The sequence below is a fragment of the Oncorhynchus kisutch genome, linkage group LG18, assembly GCF_002021735.2.
Source record: "Oncorhynchus kisutch isolate 150728-3 linkage group LG18, Okis_V2, whole genome shotgun sequence".
Classification (NCBI taxonomy): Eukaryota; Metazoa; Chordata; class Actinopteri; order Salmoniformes; family Salmonidae; genus Oncorhynchus; species Oncorhynchus kisutch.
Genome location: NC_034191.2, coordinates 29,589,710 through 29,607,918, shown reverse-complemented (window position 1 = coordinate 29,607,918; position 18,209 = coordinate 29,589,710). Strand labels below are relative to the sequence as shown.

At 41.9% G+C, this 18,209-nt stretch overlaps 3 protein-coding genes across 5 annotated transcripts in view; 2 read left to right on the top strand and 1 right to left on the bottom strand.

Annotated features, from left to right (window-relative positions):
* LOC109875570 (claudin-4-like) overlaps nucleotides 1-5,797 on the top strand; it is a 39,064-nt gene extending 33,267 nt beyond the window's left edge. The window contains exon 3 of one of the 2 annotated variants that reach the window (XM_031795767.1): nucleotides 4,493-5,797. In XM_031795767.1, the coding sequence (XP_031651627.1) occupies nucleotides 4,530-5,180 (651 nt within the window). In that variant the 5' untranslated portion in view covers nucleotides 4,493-4,529 and the 3' untranslated portion in view covers nucleotides 5,181-5,797. The remainder of the gene's footprint in view (nucleotides 1-4,492) is intronic. The other variant, XM_020467922.2, reaches the window with a different exon arrangement.
* A 376-nt stretch (nucleotides 5,798-6,173) lies between these two features.
* On the top strand, nucleotides 6,174-10,480 carry LOC109875616 (claudin-4). Its single transcript, XM_031795766.1, has one exon. The coding sequence runs from the start codon at nucleotides 6,257-6,259 to the stop codon at nucleotides 6,941-6,943; it is 687 nt and encodes a 228-aa protein (XP_031651626.1). The 5' UTR covers nucleotides 6,174-6,256; the 3' UTR covers nucleotides 6,944-10,480.
* On the bottom strand, nucleotides 10,470-14,392 carry LOC109875584 (ribosome maturation protein SBDS). Of its 2 annotated transcripts, none has more exons than XM_020467939.2 (5): nucleotides 13,597-14,392; nucleotides 12,796-12,925; nucleotides 12,486-12,686; nucleotides 11,990-12,154; nucleotides 10,470-11,580 (listed from the first exon to the last, which is right to left on the bottom strand). In XM_020467939.2, exons 1-5 carry the CDS (start codon nucleotides 13,722-13,724, stop codon nucleotides 11,452-11,454), a joined length of 753 nt encoding a protein of 250 aa, XP_020323528.1. In that variant the 5' UTR covers nucleotides 13,725-14,392; the 3' UTR covers nucleotides 10,470-11,451. The 2 variants fall into 2 exon arrangements, with proteins under 2 accessions (XP_020323528.1, XP_031651625.1); XM_031795765.1 differs by having other exon boundaries at nucleotides 14,028-14,356.
* Nucleotides 14,393-18,209: the final 3,817 nt, after the last annotated feature.

The following is an 18,209-nucleotide window of genomic DNA, read 5'->3' as shown; positions in this document are numbered from 1 at the left end:
ATAGGCGCTGTTGGACCATTTCCGTTTGGAATGGTTCCCTCTGTTGAAAGGGTTCTACATAGAATTCAAAAGGATTCTACCTGCAACCAAAAAGGCTTATTCAAAGAACACTTTTAGGTTCTAGATGGCAATTTTTTCTAAGTATATGAGTGTATTAATATGCCACTATTTTGATATATGTAAATGTTATTTGTTTCTCGAAGTATTGCATGGCAATGTAATTTTCAACCATTTAAAGGAAGTTGAATATACAGTACACTGTTGCAAATTATATTAGTCAGCACGTTTATACTGTTGTATGTCCTCTTTTATTACATAAACAATTTTTTCCATATTTCAGGTGTGTGTGTTGACTCAGTACTCCCACTGATGTCCTTGTTTTCCCTAAGCATTCATCATCATCATAAAATGCTCTCTGTGAGATATAAAACAGTACACTGAGAAAACCTGTTTGACAGGATCTGGTGTCAAATAACTCTACCCAGGCTTCAAATCCAATGACTACATCACAGCCTGTAGGGAGGAGGTCAGAGAACTGGCAGTGTTGTTCCAGGACAACAACCTCTCCCTCAATGTGAACAAGACAAAGGAGCTGATTGTGGACTACAGGAAAAGACCGAACAGGCCCTGATTAACATCGACAGGACTGTAGTGGAGGGGGTCGAGAGTTTCAAGTTCCTTGGTGTTCACATCACCAATGAACTATCATGGTCCAAACACACCAAGACAGTCGTTAAGAGGGCACGACAACACCTTTTCCCCTTCAGGAGACTGAAAAGATTTGGCATGGCTCCCCACATACTCAAAAATTCCACAGCTGCACCATCGAGAGCTTCCTGACCGGATGCATCACCGCCTGGTATGGCAACTGCTCTTAATTGGACCGTAAGACGCTACAGAGGGTAGTGCGTACGGCCCAGTACATCACTGGGGCCAAGCTTCCTGCCATCCAGGAACTCCAGTTGAAGTCGGAAGTTTACATACACCTTAGCCAAATGCATTTAAACTCAGTTTTTCACAATTCCCTGTTTTAGGTCAGTTAGGATCACCACTTTATTTTAAGAATGTCAGAATAATAGTAGAGAGAATGATTTATTTAAATTAGTATTTGGTAGCATTGCCTTTAAATTGTTTAACTTGGGTAAAATGTTTCAGGTAGCCTTCCAAAAGCTTCCCACAATAAGTTGGGTGAATTTTGTCCCATTCCTCCTGACAGAGCTGGTGTCAGGTTTGTAGGCCTCCTTGCTTGCACACGCTTTTTCAGGTCTGCTCACAAATTTTCTATAGGATTGAGGTCAGGGCTTTGTAATACCTTGACGTTGTTGTCCTTTAGCCATTTTGCCACAACTTTGGAAGTATACTTGGTGTCATTGTCCATTTGGAAGACCCATTTGCGACCAAGCTTTAATTTCCTGACTGATGTCTTGAGATATTGCTTCAATATATCCAAATACTTTTCCAACCTCATGATGCCATCTATTTTGTGAAGTGCACCAGTTCCTCCTGCAGCAAAGCACCTCCACAACATAATACTGCCACCCCTGTGCTTCACGGTTGGGATGGTGTTCTTCGGCTTGCAAGCATCCTCCTTTCCCCTCCAACTATAGTTTGTTAACAAGAAATTTGGGGAGTGTTTGAAAAACTAGTTTTAATGAGTCCAACCTAAGTGTATGTAAACTTCTGACTTCAACTGTATATACTAGGCCGTGTCAGAGGAAAGCCCCAAAAACTGCCAGAGACTCCAGTCACCCAAGTCTTAGACTGTTTTCTCTGCTACCGCACGGTAAGTGGTACCGGTGCGCCAAGTCAGACAGCTTCTACCCCCAAGCCATAAGACTAATGAACAATTAATCAATTGACTACCGGACTATTTACATTGACCCCCCCCCCCCCCCCCCCATTTGTTTTGTACACTGCTGCTACTCGCTGTACCCCCTGTATATAACCTCGTTATTGTTATTTTATTGTGTTACTTTTTATAATTTTTTTACTTTAGTTTATTTGGTAAATATTTTCTTAACTCTTTCTTGAACTGCACTGTTGGTTAAGGGCTTGTAAGCATTTTACGGTGAGGTAAATGAGGAGGCTGGTGATTCCTACACTAGCTGTATTCTGCACATGTGAGATATAACGTTTGCTTTTGATTCAATGTGTTTTTCGACCAACATATACAATTGAAGGCATCCAAATATTGGGTTTATTGTATGTTTATTGTGACAGTTATTATTTTAAAGGGGAATTCAATCCACTCTTAATATCTAAATCAATAAAATAACCAATTATGGTTGAGTTTATAAAAAGACTGGAGTGTGTTGAGTCAGTTCACACTAAGCTGTGAGAAAAAAAGTGTCATGTTCCCATGCTATCAGATCTGTCGATCTGGGAGAGAGAGGGGCTCGAGTTATGCCGTTCTCATGCAGAAAATGTCTCACCATTAAATTCTCTTAGCCTTAGGTGTTTTGTTATTGAGTTAAGATAAAGTTTAATATCAAATCATTGATTATCACGTTATATTCAGTTATGTTACAAAGACAGTTCATTAATATTATGTAAGATTGAAAGATCAAATGATCCTAATATTCCGCCCAGTATCAACTTTTGCATAATTGTTTCAATCTGAATGACTGATTCACTGCTTCTTGTTCTCTTTCTATTCTATTCAAAGAAACCTGCAATATAGTGCAACACCTCAGTCATGTCCCTCCATCAAATACACAGATGACACACTACTGCTATCTAGTGGTATATACTTATGCCCTCTCTCAGCATAGTTCTATTATGACAAATGATGAAGAAACTGTCTGCCACCCACATGACAAAACTATGACAAAGCACCTAACAATGCTACCTACCTCCCTCACTAACTTTAAGCATCAGCTGTCAGAGCAGCTTACCGATCATTGCACCTGTACATAGCCCATCTGTAAATAGCCCACCCAACTACCTCATCCCCATATTGTTATTATTATTTTTTGCTCCTTTACACCCCAGTATCTCAACTTGCACATTCATCGTCTGCACATCTATCACTCCAGTGTTTAATTGCTCAATTGTAATTATTTCGCCACTACGGCCTATTTATTGCCCTACCTCCCTAATCTTACTACATTTGCACACACTGTATATAGACTTTTCTATTGTGGTATTGACTGTACGCTTGTTTATCCCATGTGTAACTCTGTGTTGTTTGTGTCGCACTGCTTTGCTTTATCTAGGCCAGGTCGCAGTTGTAAATGAAAACTTGTTCTCAACTGGACTACCTGGTTAAATAAAGGTGAAATAAAAATAGAAAATACCACTGTAAAAATCCTGTGATGTTTATCTAATAGAAACACTGATGGAAAAATCTGCTCAGTCATGGTAATTAATACATTTAATTTGTTTTGTATATCACTTTATTTAGTAAAGTCAAGCTCATGTCAAATTAATGAGATACATCACATCTCAATGTTGTGCTGACTGACTCACTGACCTTGTTTTGTCCATTGCAGGCTCACTGTTGAATAATCAATTCTGGGAATTCACTAGTAAAACTATTCTGGTTTAGTAGATTTTCAATATATTTTTAGCAGCGAAGTGAGAAGCAAAACAAAGCATGTCAGAACAATATCTAAATGTGTGGTAACTGGGAGTGGCTAGAGGAGAAAACTGTAAACAGAACATACTGTAGCAAGTCTATCTCCAATAATCATTATGGTAGTACCCCAAGTTCCACTGTAAAATAGATGATCCACTTCTGAAGTTTTCATGTGAAGTGGCAAAGATACTTCATAAAAGGTTATCTATCAATGGACTATCCCTCCCTTCATGTTATTAGGGAACAACCCCTTGTTTACTGCAGTTGGCAATGGAACCGGGCAAAGCCAAAACATAATTCAGACAGGGCAGGTTATATGTGTCAGAGATACAGTATTATTCCAATTAAAGAGTTTATTCATTTTAAAATGAATTTCCGAAAAGGGTATTGATGTGGGATCTAAAGGTGTGATAGGCAATAAACTGAGGGTGAAATGAACGGTTTCTGCATTATACAAGCTGATTGGCCTCTACTCCCCAAACAGAAACATCCCTACTCAACTCTGTCCTGTAGTGTGCCTGTTAGGAAGAACTGTAGGGTGGACAATGTCCAACCTAGAACCATACAATGCATCATTGCATTGGCGTTCCTTTCAGTCAAACAGACAAAGTGCATAAACCTCAGTGCTTCAGCACGGACAATTGGAATTCATGGACTTATTGACTATGGAACAAGCGGTATCTTGTATTGCAACTTGCATTACCAGGGTTTTGGGTTCGATTCCCATGGTAGAGCAGTACGAAAATGTATGTAATCAGTACTGTAAGTAGATCTAGAGAGTGTCTGCTAAATGACCAAAACATTTTTCGTTGTTGTCTTTGTAAAAAAAAGTGTGGTAATTGCTAGGTTGTAATCACAGCGATAAAAGAGCAAACAGCCATGTTGAGCATATTTTTCCCTTTCTTTTATCCCCAGTTCTGTGCAAGCTGTAGCGCCCCCCCACCCCACCCCCATGGCTGTGGAGGAGCTGGGCATCACCTTGTCCATGGTGGGCCTGGCAGGCACCATCCTGATCTGCGCCCTGCCCATGTGGAAGGTCACAGCGTTCATCGGCACCCACCTGGTGGTCATGCAGGTGTTCTGGGAGGGCCTGTGGATGACCTGTGTGTCTGAAACCACGGGACAGATGCAGTGTAAGATCTACGACGCTCTTCTAGACCTGTCCCCTGACCTCCAGGCGGCCCGGGGCCTCATTGTCATCAGCATGGTACTGGGCTGCCTGGCGTTCCTCGTCTTCCTCCTGGGGGCTAGGTGTACCAACTGTCTGAGCCATCCCAGGGTCAAAGCCTGCATGGTGCAGGCCGCAGGGATCACCTTCACCCTGGCTGGGTTAAGCATCATAGTGGCTGTGTCCTGGACAGCCCAGTCTATCATTAGGGACTTCTATAACCCGCGGGTCCCTGAGGTGCTGAAGAAGGAGATGGGGGCGGCCATCTATGTGGGCTGGGTGACCTCTGGGTTCCTGTTCTGTGGAGGAGGGGTGCTGTGTACCAGATGTCCTCCAGGGGGGAGAGAGGGCAGGCATGGTTCCAGCAATAGGTACACCCTGGCTAGGATGCCCACTCACACTCACAGCAGCTACGCCATAAAGAACTATGTGTGAGAGGGGAGTGCTTTATTTGCCTGTTAACTTCAGGTAAATCATGCAGGTGTTGGCACTCTGAAGAGACATGTCACAGCATGTTTTTCCCTCTTTTGAACATTGCATGTGCACGTCTGGTCGTTCAGTGTATTGTCTGACTTTGATGCATTTAAAATTGCCCTGGAACTATTTGATACAGTAGCTTTGGTGGAAGTTATTAAAAATAAGATAATATTAGTTAATTATTGTTATAAAATAAGTCTAGCTTAGGTAATTGTAGATATTCAAATGTCACTATCCCCATGAAAGATGTTTGTTGAGGAAATATCTGTTATTGAAATATAATCACTGAAAATCAACAGGTTACCGTTATTGACAGTACAAGTACGTCCACTGATTGAACCTGATTGTTTTTACATCCCTGTGTTGTAATTCACATCATTTCATTTTTTACATCCTATTAAACTGTGGTTATTTCTTGTAATGTGTTTTAGGAACAATGTTTTTCACATTTGACTTTGTGACTAGAATCTGCTTTAAAAGAAAATAGATGCAGCATTTTAGACGGCAGCAAATCATGTTCTTTGAATGATTTGCGATTTGAACCAAATATAAATAAACATTTTGATCCTAAATTACTTTTGTTGCATCTCTTTTATTTATCTTATTGGAAAAAGGTGTATCAAAACTGATTAGAAGGGAGAACATTGAACATTCAGAATTAAGTGTGAAAGACTAGATGCTGTATACGGTGAGGCACACAAGGCTTATTTCCTACAAGATCACAAAGTCAGAGGCTGAAGTCAACAGAAGACACAGTGGAATCTTTGTTTTAGTGGCTGTGGTGAAACTGAAAAAGACGAATTGTTGTGAAACCATGGCACAGTAAACAGAAGGAAACCCCTTTATTCCCCAGCTGTAGAGCTGCACTGCTGCCCCACGCCCTTTTCAGGAATTCGGGAGGAGTGGTTTCAAATCACACAGGCTAGACACACACACAAGCACATACTCACACAGACACCCACCCTGCTGTGCCTGCAGCTGGTTAAACCCTGCTGTTAGGCCTCTTCCTGTGAGGAGCTAAGCTCAGCTCAGTCATGAAGCGGCAGTTGGAGCTAGCGGCATTGGGCCTGGGCATTACAGGCTGGCTGTGCGCCATCCTCACCCGCTGCCTGCCCCTGTGGAAAGTCAGCGGCACTCTGGACAACTCCACAGCCACGCTGCCAGCATACTGGGATGGGGTGTGGCTGGAATGGGACCACTGGGACCTCAACCATGACGGTAGCCTCCACTGCTCCTTCTACCAGTCTTTGTTATCCCTCTCTGGAAACTTCCAAACATGGAGAAGCTTGATCATGGCTTCTATAGGTGCTGGAGCTTTTGCTGTGGTCATCAGTATCATTGGAGAGGTGTGGTTTCCAAAGAGGAATCAGGTGAAAGTTGTCTCCGGTGTGGTGTTTGTGCTGTCTGGAATAGTGCTGCTTGTCCCTGTCGCTTGGACCTGCCACCACACTAATGAGCCACTGGAGGGCGCTGTGGTGCTGAGGAGAGACTGGGGAGCTGCTCTGTATATAGGATGGATCTCCTTCTCTCTGACGGTAGTAGGGGGAGGGTTTCTCAGTACTAGATGCCTAATGTTCCAGCAGCAGGATGAGTCAGAAAGAGGGAGTTACCCTCCAGGTTATCCTGTGGCAGAGCAAGAGCCAACCAACCCCCTGGATACTATCCACAGGACTGCTTTTAGACACAGCCAGTATGCTCGGGCAACAACACGGCCTTCATGAGAAGATGCGATCACTTGAGTGAGGAACCTTCCACCTATGAATTATTATTCTGTGAAATTCTACCTAAATTGCATGTGTACTAGGTATGAATGGATTTCTAGGTACTATAGACAATGTTAGAAGTCATTCTTCTACTGCAATGAAGCACTTTGAAAGATGTTGAAGAATTTATAATAGGGGTAAAGGAGTAGCACTACCCATGGAGAGTTAATTGCGCTTTCAACTGTAATAATTGGGTCTAAAATGTTGTCAACTTGCTTAATTTTTGTATTGGTGGTGAGGGTTAAGCATCTAAGTGTTACATTGCCTTCAGAAAGTATTCACACCCCTTGACTTTTTCCACAATTTGTTGTGTTACAGCCTGAATGAAACAATTATTACATTTAGATTTTGTGTCACTGGCCTACACACAATGCCCCATATGTCAAAGTGGAATTCAGTTTTTTATAAATTGATAAGAAATGAAAAGCTGAAACGTTTTGAGTCAATACGTATTCAACCTGTGTTACGGCCTAAATATGTTCAGAAGTACACATTTGGTTAACAAGTCACATGAGCTGCATGGACTAGTGTTTAACATGATTTTTGAATAACCACCTCATCTCTGTACCCCACACATCTCTGCACCAATTATTTGTAAGGGCCCTCAGTCGAGCAGTGAATTTCAAACACAGATTCAACCACCAAGACAAGGGAGGTTTTCCAATGCCTAGCAATGAAGGGCACCTATTGGTAAATGGCAAAAAAATAAAGCAGACACTGAATATCTCTTTGAGAATGGTGAAGTTATGAATTACAATTTGGATGGTGTATCAATACACACAGTCACTACAAAGATACAGGCATCCTTCATAACTCAGATTCCGTAGAGGAAAGAAACCGCTCAGGGATTTCACGAGGGCAATGGTGACTTTAAAACAATTACAGTTTAATGGCTGTGATAGGAGAACTGCGGATGGATCAACAACAACTGAGGATGGATCAACAACATTGTAGTTACTCCACAATACTAACCTAAATGACCAAGTGAAAAGAAGGAAGCCTGTACAGAATACAAAATATTCCAAAACATGCATCCTGATTGCAATAAGGCACTAAAGTAAAACTGCAAATGTATCAAAGAAATTAACGTTTTGTCCTGAATTACAGCAAATCCAACACAACACATCACTGAGTACCACTCTTCATAATTTTCAATCATGATGGTGGCTGCATCATGTTATGGGTATGTTTCTCAACGGCAAGGACTAGAAGTTTTTTAGGATAAAAAGAAACGGAACAGAGCTAAGCACAGGCAAAATCCTAGAGGAGAACCTGGTTCAGTCTGCTTTCCAACAGACACTGGGAGACAATTTCCCCGTTCAACAGGATAATAACCTAAAATACAAACCAAGTATACTGTACACTGGAGTTGTTTGCCAAGACGATATGGAATGTTTCTGAGTGGCCTAGTTACAGTTTTGACTTACAGTACCAGTCAAAGGTTTGGACACACCTACTCATTCAAGGGTTTTTCTTTATTTTCTACATTGTAGAATAATAGTAAAGACATCGAAACTATGAAATAACACATGAAATCACATAGTAACCAAAAAAGTGTTAAACAAATCAAAATATATTTGAAAATTCTTCAAAGTAGCCACCCTTTGTCTTGATGACAGCTTTGCACACACTTGGCATTCTCTCAACCAGCTTCATGACGTCACCTGGAATGCATTTAAATTAACAGGTGTGCCTTTTTAAAGGTTAATTTGTGGAATTAATGCGTTTGAGCCAATCAGTTGTGTTGTGACAAGGTAGGGTTGGTATACAGAAGATAGCTCTACTTGGCAAAAGACCAAGTTCATGTTACAGAGTTTAATGGCAACTCAAATAAGCAAAGAGAAATAACAGTCTATCATTAATTTAAGACATGAAGGTCAGTCAATCCGAAATGTTTCTTGAATGTTGAAAGTTTCTTCCAAGTGCAGTCGCAAAAACCATCAAGTGCTATGATGAAACTGTCTCTCATGAGGACCGCCACAGGAAAGGAAGACCCAGAGTTACATCTGCTGCAGAGGACAAGTTCATTAGTTTCCAGCCTCGGAAATCTGCAATTAACTGCACCACAGATTGCAGCCCAAATAAATACGTCAGAGTTCAAGTAACAGACACATCTCAACATTCAACAGTTCAGAGGAGACTGTGTGAGCCAGGCCTTCATGGTCGAATTGCTGCAAAGAACCACCTCTAAAGGACACCAATAAGAAGACGAGACTTGCTTGGGCCAAGAAACATGAGCAATGGACATTAGACCTGTGGAAATCTGTCCTTTGGTCTGATGAGTCCAAATTGGAGAGTTTTGGTTCCAACCGCTGTGTCATTGTGAGACGTAGAGTAGATGAACAGATGATCTCCGCATGTGTGGTTCCCACCGTGAAGTATGGAGGAGGTGTGATGGTGCTTTGCTGGTGACACTGTGATTTATTTAGAATTCAAGGCACACTTAACCAGCATGGCTACCACAGCATTTTGCAGCAATACGCCATCCCATCTGGTTTGCGCATAGTGGGATAATCATTTGTTTTTCAACAGGACAATGACCCAAAACACACCTCCAGGCTGTATAAGGGCCATTTGACCGAGAAGGACAGTGACGGAGTGATATATCAGATGACCTGGCCTCCACAATCACCTGACCTCAACCCAATCGAGATGGTTTGGGATGAGTTGGACCGCAGTGAAAGAAAAGCATATGTGGGAACTCCTTCAAGACTGTTGGAAAAATCAGTCCTTATGAAACTGGTTGAGAGAATTCCAAGAGTGTGCAAAGATGTCATGTCAAAGTGTGGCTACTTTGAAGAATCTCAAATATAAAATATATTTTGATTTAACACTTTTTGGCTTACTACATGATTCCATGTGTTATTTCATAGTTTCTGTTTTCATTGTTATTCTACAATGTAGAAAATAGTACAAATAAAGTTAAACTCTTGAATGAGTAGGTGTGTCCAAACTTTTGACCGGTACTGTAAATCAGCTTGAAAATCTATGGCAAGACTTGAAAATGGCTGTCTAGCAATGATTAACAACCAGCTTGACAGAGCATGTAGAACTTTTTCAATAATAAATGTGCAAATATTGTATAATCCAGGTGTGCTAAGCTCTTTGAGACTTATCAAGACTCACAGCTGTAATCGCTGCCAAAGGTGATTCTAACATGTATTGACTCAGGGGTGTGAATACTTACATAAATTACATATTTCTTTATTTAATTTTCAATAAATTTGCTAACATTTATAAAAACATGTCTTCACTTTGTCATTATGGGGTAATGTGTGTAGATGGGTGAGAAAAACAATCTACAAAATGTGGAATAAGTCAAAGGGTATGAATACTTTTGAAGGCACTGTACAATTTCTGCACGAGTAATGTCAGTAATAAATTCTTGATATTGCCCCTTTACCTGCATAAACTTGGCATAGGGCTATTGATTCAGTTTTTGGAGAGACAATGCTATAGTAATCACAAAAATGAATAAAAACAATGAAATTATAACATTTTTATTTGCAATTGTTTATAAGGAAAGACTCGTGAAAGAATATATAAATTAAGGGGTTATTATTATTAACTACTAATAACAAAATATGACTTCATAAGTATGGTGAAATGCCACACTGGGTAAAATGAAAGGCAGGGTCAACACCATATTAATTACTTGAGTGGAAGTTGACTCACAAAAATAACTTAATTCAATTATATAGAGCCATTTTTTGTTCATAAGCAAAGGTCACATTCAAGTGGTGCACGCACATGATCGCAGCAAAAAGCCCTGGCAAGATAGCTATACACTGATGTCAGGGCCTTGACAAACTTAGCAGTGAGTGATGACCATGAAACAACACAAGCCTGATGGCTATAGCTATATTCAACAAGTATATTATTCTTCTGGCTTTATCTAGCTCCATTTGTGATATTTTACCTTGCCTTGATGGCTTGCTAGGTAATCAATCCTCCGATGTTGTAGATGTTAACCATCTGATTACGTGTTTATTAACTTGCACAAGCTGCGTTTGATGTTGCATGGGTCAATATAATGATTGAAAATGGCTTGTCAGTGTTTGCAAAAACTCATAATATGTAGTGAAAAACTGGTCAATACCTGACAAGCCTCAAACTTGTTTTTGTAAACTAAAGAAATACAGAGCATCTCAATGTTTGAATTCAGGTTTCCATCAACCTCCAGCTAAAGCATCATGCAACTTACAAGTGGTCATACATCCAGTAATCGAGACCCAGAGGCAAATCAGCTCACGAGAGACTATACATCCAGTAGTTGTACGTAGGGCAGGAAAAAATATATTCTGTTCAGTTAAATAATTATCTTCAAATAAACAGAGGCTGGAAATAAGATGGGATCCATTGGTATTAGAAATAGCGTTCTCTTTAATGAAGAGTTTGCAGTTTGTGTGGCAACGGTGGTGGTAAGATAGTGTATGTATGTAGTCCTATAGTACTCTATGTGAAGGTTATTCCAGCCTCTCGTCTCCCTCTTCCACATCCTTCAGACTGAGCACCTCCAGGGAACCTTTACCTTTCGTCTCACAGCGGATCAACTCATCTATCTCCCTGAAGCAGCCTGGGTCCACCAGACATACCTGGAGGATGGAGGGAGGGGGAGAGAAATATATATAGAAAGAGTGGGAGGGAGAGAGTGCTTGTTGTTGCATTACTTGAACTATTTACTACTCATAGCATATACAATGTATTACAAATTAGTTTGGATATGTCTAGATAAGATATAACCATTTTAGTTAAGAGCAAGGATGTCAAACTCATTCCATGGAGGACCTAGTGTCTACATGTTTTTGTTTTTTCGTTTCAATTAAGACGTAAACAACCAGGCGAGGGGCCCCCTTCACTAATTAGTGACCTCAATTCATCAATCAAGTCTAAGGGAAGAGAGAAAACCCGCAGACACTCAGCCCAGCATGGAAAGAGATTGACACATGCGCTTTAGAGACACACAGTGTAGGACAGTATAAACCAGAGGGATCTGTCTCTCACCATCTCTAGCTGGTCGTCAAAGTCTTCACTTTCCACCACCTTGAGGAGGGGTTTGAGTTTCTCCTTCAGCCTCTTGCCCTCCTTGGCTGGCAGCACCAGCCTCAGCCTCATGTGGGCCCTCTGGATCTCTATGGAATCCTTCAGCTGCCTGATCACCTCCAGAGCCTAGGAACAAACAAACAGCTGCTAGATTCATCGGCATTAGCATGACAAAGACTCATTTGTTGGTACGTACTAAAAGCCATCCATGTAAGTATTCTGGTTTATGTAGCTAAACAACATACAGGTTCAGAATGTTTGATATGAAAGATCAAACTCTTCACATTTGAAGGGAATAATTTATGGCTAAATCTTGCCACTGCTTGTACCCACAGTATGCACAGTGAGTGAGCATTAAAAACAAAGCCGGTCATTCATGTTTCCTTGCCAATATTAAAATAAGGAAAATGTCTAGACTCCAGTGTACTGTAGCAACAACACTGTGTCCCAGCCCTACCTGCTGCTTGGTGCTCTTGTTGGCCTTGACAGAGTAGTGGATATCCTTCATGGCCCGCTCTATGAGGTTGACTGTGTATGGTCGCTTGGTCTCTGGGTTCACACACTTCTCCGCCACGATGGTTGCAATGTCTCTGAAACTCGTCTCTAACTGGCTCTGCCTCTCCTTATCTGAAACCTGGAGTTCTCCTTTAGCTAAAATCTGACCGAAAAAGACAAATACAGAATAGGCAAATATCATAGCAATACATAATGTTGAATGAATGTGTGTAATATTAGTTACTGGTGTTTGTATTTGTCAATGTATTTACTTCTTTGCATATCTCTGTCAGGTCATCTGTTCCAAAGGCTTTTGACAGATCATCTTTCTTGGCAACCTGACCCTTGGAAACATTATTGAAAACAGAACTGGTCTGCAACACTTCATCCAGGTCCTTCTCTCTGTGTAATTGGCAAATGGAAATTGCATGGATATGTATTAAGTGTTTACAGTAAGTTTTGCTATCACTGTTTCTTAATCCTGGTCTTGCTGACCCAAAGGGGTACACATTTTTGCCCTAGCACTACACACCTGATTCCACTAATCAAAGGTGTGACAATGAGTTGGTTAGTGGAATCAGATTAATAGTGCTAGGGCAAAAATGAGCACCCCTTTGGGTCCCCAGGACCAGGATAGAAGCACTGTGCTAAATGCTTTCAATACCTAAAACCAAATATTGTATGAACTCTGAGCAGCTACTGGATTTGGTTCTGGGGGCGGTCGATGGGGTGTCCCATTTCTTTCTTGTTCAAAAGATGCCAGAAGCAAAACACATGGCACATATACTGTTCCTCAGATCCTCATTATTCCACAGCCTCTCGACACTGGGTAAGAATATGATGCAAGATTCAAGGCCAGTGATAGATCATGACTTGCTCCTCCGAAACAGCACAACTTGTTTATATACATATTTAGTTACATTCGGAGCTCATTATAAATAAATCAAAGATGAAAACATACTACCATTAGTCTGACATACTCGTAGTGTTTGATGTGTGCCTCGGTGGGTATCAAACAGATCTATCTAGCTAGCTATTATAGCTAGCTAGCCAAATTCCTTAAAAACACTCACGCTCCAGATCTCCAGCTCATCACTTTATTTTTGTAGCAGGCGATTTCAAATCGTTTTCCTCCCTTTTTCATCCTCACCACCGCCACATTTGTGAGTCGGATCTGGTTTGTTGGTGTAAATATAGACATATTTCTGCTTTACAAAACAGAGTAATCTGTCAGTAAATCGATAAATTTCTTGCGGCGTTGGTGTGCTATGAGTTTCACATAAATTCTGCCGGACTGAAACGCATACTAGGTATAAAGGTTCCGACTTTTTGTTGATCTTCTTCGATGGGGTTTAATATGTTGCATTGCCGTCACCTAGTACACTGGAGTACAACTGCCTTATACTTCACTTGAAAAATAAATAAACAAATATCCTACCATCTAACTTTACCCTCACAAAAAATACAGCACCCTACTCCACTATTTAAATCAATTTAGTCCTACCTCATGCCAACAACCTGAAAGGATGGGACATCACCACGTAACACTTGTCCTGTAACTCTTTTGACGTCAAGTCTCGCACACTCAAATACTTCTCTGCAGCTGCCACCACAGCTTCAATTTTCTGCGACTTACGTTCTCTCCCTGTAGTACAGTTGATAACCATTGATATAAATGCTAAACATCTCATTTTACTGAAACATATCACTTGTTGGCCTATCCCTCTCTACTGGTACAGGTCTACTACTCACAACACTCCTCTCAGGATTTCTCCCCCTTGACCAATATTCCTCTACTTCCTGCACCCCTACAATTAACATAGATGTAGCGTAGTTCGTTCTGCGTTGTGTACTTTTAATTAGGACGCTGCCACAACTGAAGGTCTGCTAGTTGAATTATTTTTATTTGCCCTGCACACGAAGAGACAACACACATTATGTTAACCCTTGGATGGAAATACAGATAACCCGCGATGGACCAAACCAAAATATACAAAACGTTTACAATCACATGTATGTACAATATTGATATGAAAAAGTGTTTGTACACCAAAGAAAAACATTAGCTAAGCAGCTGTAATTACATAAAAAATACACTGAATTATTATTATTATTATTATTATCAAATTATTAACATCCCCTCTTGACCTGGCCTATTTGAATTGGTCCTTGTGTGCAATTTGGTGCATAATCTAGGGGAACAATATCACACTGCTACACATACAGTACCACTACTTTCCCCAATGCTACACATTCCTTTGTCTCATGCCCTTCTGCACACTTCTCACACCTAGAAACCTCCCTCCTACACACTGCTGCCACGTGCCCATAAGCTTGACACCTGCAACAACGTAATGTATTCAGTACAAAAACTCGTACAGGAAAACATATACAGTGGGGAGAACAAGTATTTGATACACTGCCGATTTTTCAGGGTTTCCTACTTACAAAGCATGTAGAGGTCTGTAATTTTTTTTTATCATAGGTACACTTCAACTGTGAGAGACGGAATCTAAAACAAAAATCCAGAAAATCACATTGTATGATTTTTAAGTAATTAATTTGCATTTTATTGCATGATTTGTTTCTGTTGGAGAGTTTGTCCGCCCTTTCTGTCGTGGTTAGAAGGATGGGTTCAGAGTGACATTCATTCATGTCGTTATGGATAGATGTTTCGTCGGTTGTCGGTCTTCGCGTTCAATGATACCGAATTCCTAGCTGCAGACTAGTAATTCATATCAAAGACTTGTTCTTATTCTGTCTGTATCAATAGTCTAAGAGTTTAACCACATGGAATGGTTAAAAGATTCAGCAGTCTGGTCTCAAACCTTGGACCTCTCGTTATCGAGGTAAGTGGTGGTTACAGCGTTGAGAAGGAGAAAGTGGTTCATGTTTCTGAAATAAAGATATTCTTTGCAAAACAGACTGGGATTGCAAAGGTAAGAGGTTGATTCTGCAACTATGGACTTTTTGTTGTAATACAGGGGCCGATTTTTAAGAGTCTCATCTGAACCCCAACACAACTCATGTCTTGTCCATTTGCATACCAGTATACCAGCGATATGAGAAAGTTTTGGAACGGATCTCTATCTCTATGCTCACTCCGCATGGACTTCTTTTGCAATCTTGAGAGAAAAGGCAGTTGATGACCTCAACTGGATGCTGTACATCAGTTGCTGGCTCGGACTCAGGTCTCTCGATAAAAGTGGTGCAGGACAGGGCCTTAGTGAATGTTATTTCTTCAGCCGTTTAGAGGGGGTTTTGAGGTCCACACCGTTTGGTCAAATTGTCCCTGCTTATGCATCAAGACGCCATCTGTAGTAACCTTGAGAGTGAATATAGATCAGATAGTTCAGTTCATTTCTGATTCAGAAAATCCAGACACGCATTTTAAAGAAATCCAAACAAATGATCCATTGTGTGTAATTATTACCACTACCAATATGCTTAATGCAAACCTCTATAACACATGTCAAAGAAAAAAATAAGATCACATTCTGTTGAAACAATTCTTCTAATTAGCTTTTACTCCCTTATCACACTGTCAACCTCAATGCAGAGTCATAGGATCTGGAAATGATCCCGATCATCCAGCAGACCTGTCACACCCTGACCATAGTTTGCTTTGTATGTTTCTATGTTTTGGTTGGTCAGGGTGTGATCTGAGTGGGCATTCTATGTTGGATGTCTTGTATGTCTATTTCTATGTCTGGCCTGATATGGTTCTCAATCAGAGGCAGGTGTTAGTCATTGTCTCTGATTGGGAACCATATTTAGGTAGCCTGGGTTTCACTGTGTGTTTGTGGGTGATTGTTCCTGTCTCTGTGTTTTGCACCAGATAGGGCTGTTTTGGGTTTTCACATTTCAATGTTTTGGTAGTTTATTCATGTATAGTTTTCCTTTATTAAACAAACATGAATCATCACCACGCTGCGTTTTGGTCCACCTCTCCTTCACCTAATGAAAACCGTTACAGAATCACCCACCACAACAGGACCAAGCGGCGTGGTAACGGGCAACAGCAACAGCGGCGCAAAGAGGAATGGACATGGGACGAGGTATTGGACGGCAAGGGTTGCTACACCTGGGAGGAGATCCTGGCGGGAAAGGATCGCCTTCCATGGGAACAGGTGGAGGCAGCTAGGAGAGCAGAGGCAGCCGGAGAGGAGCTGGCGATATGAGGGAACACGGCTGGCAAGGAAGCCCGAGAGGCAGCCCCAAAAATGTATTGGGGGGGGGGGGCACACAGGAAGTGTGGCGAAGCCAGGTAGGAGACCTGCGCCAACTTCCTGTGCTTACCGGGGGGCTGGAGAGACAGGGCAGGCACGTGTTATGCTGTGAAGCGCACGGTGTCCCCAGTGCGGGTGCATAGCCCGGTGCAGTACATTCCAGCTCCCCGTATCGAGTGGGCATCGAGCCAAGTGCCATGAAGCCGGCTCTACGCATCTGGTCTCCAGTGCGTCTCCTTGGGCCGGCTTACATGGCACCAGCCTTGCGCACGGTGTCCCCGGTTCGCCTGCATAGCCCAGTGCGTGCTATTCCACCTCGCCGCACTGGAAGGGCGACGGGACCATTCAACCGGGTAAGGTTGGGCGGGCTTGGTGCTCAAGAGACCGGACCGTGCAGGTGCACTGGAGCTATCTGCCACCACCTCCACGCACCAGCCCTCCGGTGGCAGCCCCCCGCACCAGGCTGTCTCTCCGGCTCATCCTTACAGGGGCTCCCGCCTGTCCAGCGCTGCCAGAGCCTTCCTACTCTCCAGCGCTACCAGAGCTCCCACCCCTCATTCCAGAGGCGCTAGAGCCCCTCATTCCAGAGGCGCTAGAGCCCCTCATTCCAGAGGCGCTAGAGCCCCTCATTCCAGGGGCGCCAGAGCTACTCAGTCCAGTGCCGCCAGTCTGCCCAGTGCCGCCAGTCTGCCCAGCGCCGCCAGTCTGCCAGGAGCCGCCAGTGCTGCCAGTCTGCCAGGGGCCGCCAGTGCCGCCAGTGCCGCCAGGGGCCGCCAATAATTCATATTACGTTATTTCCCTAATGTTTACTGACACTGGCCCTATTCAACCGGTGTTGAGCATTGGTAAATTCATCAGTTATTCTGCGCTCTGGTACATTCAAACCAGTACTCTGGAATCTGAACAAAATAGCCTGAGCGATCATACCAAGTACACATTTAACCATGTCCATTGAGAACACATTTAGCTAAGTTAAGAATGATGTGAATAGTCAAGTCAACAAACGCTGGGTAGTTGAATAACTTATAGTTAATATACTAGCTGTATGTAATGATATACTATGCAGTTCATAAAGATAGCGAAAGCAACACATTTGTCATACTTAGTTAAAACAAATAATTTATATCTTAAGACCAATAAGCATACTACATACTCAAATGACTTCACAATAGTATGGTCAGTGCGCTTACGCTGATAGAACACTAAAATCAATACGCTAGTGTTTTGAGCTAATTCTTATTTTATATCATTGTGCCAAGTCACAACTGCATCCCTGAATTTTCTATTTCGATTAGCAATTTTTGTTCATATTCAAGCCGAATTGGTAGAATGCTTGTGGCTTTGTGGCTTTGCTATAGTGAACCTCCATTCATATATTTCTTGTCCTCTCTCCTCACGGTTTTAATATATGCCAAACTTTTCTATCTCCCAGATCCTGTAGACAGTCATATAATACT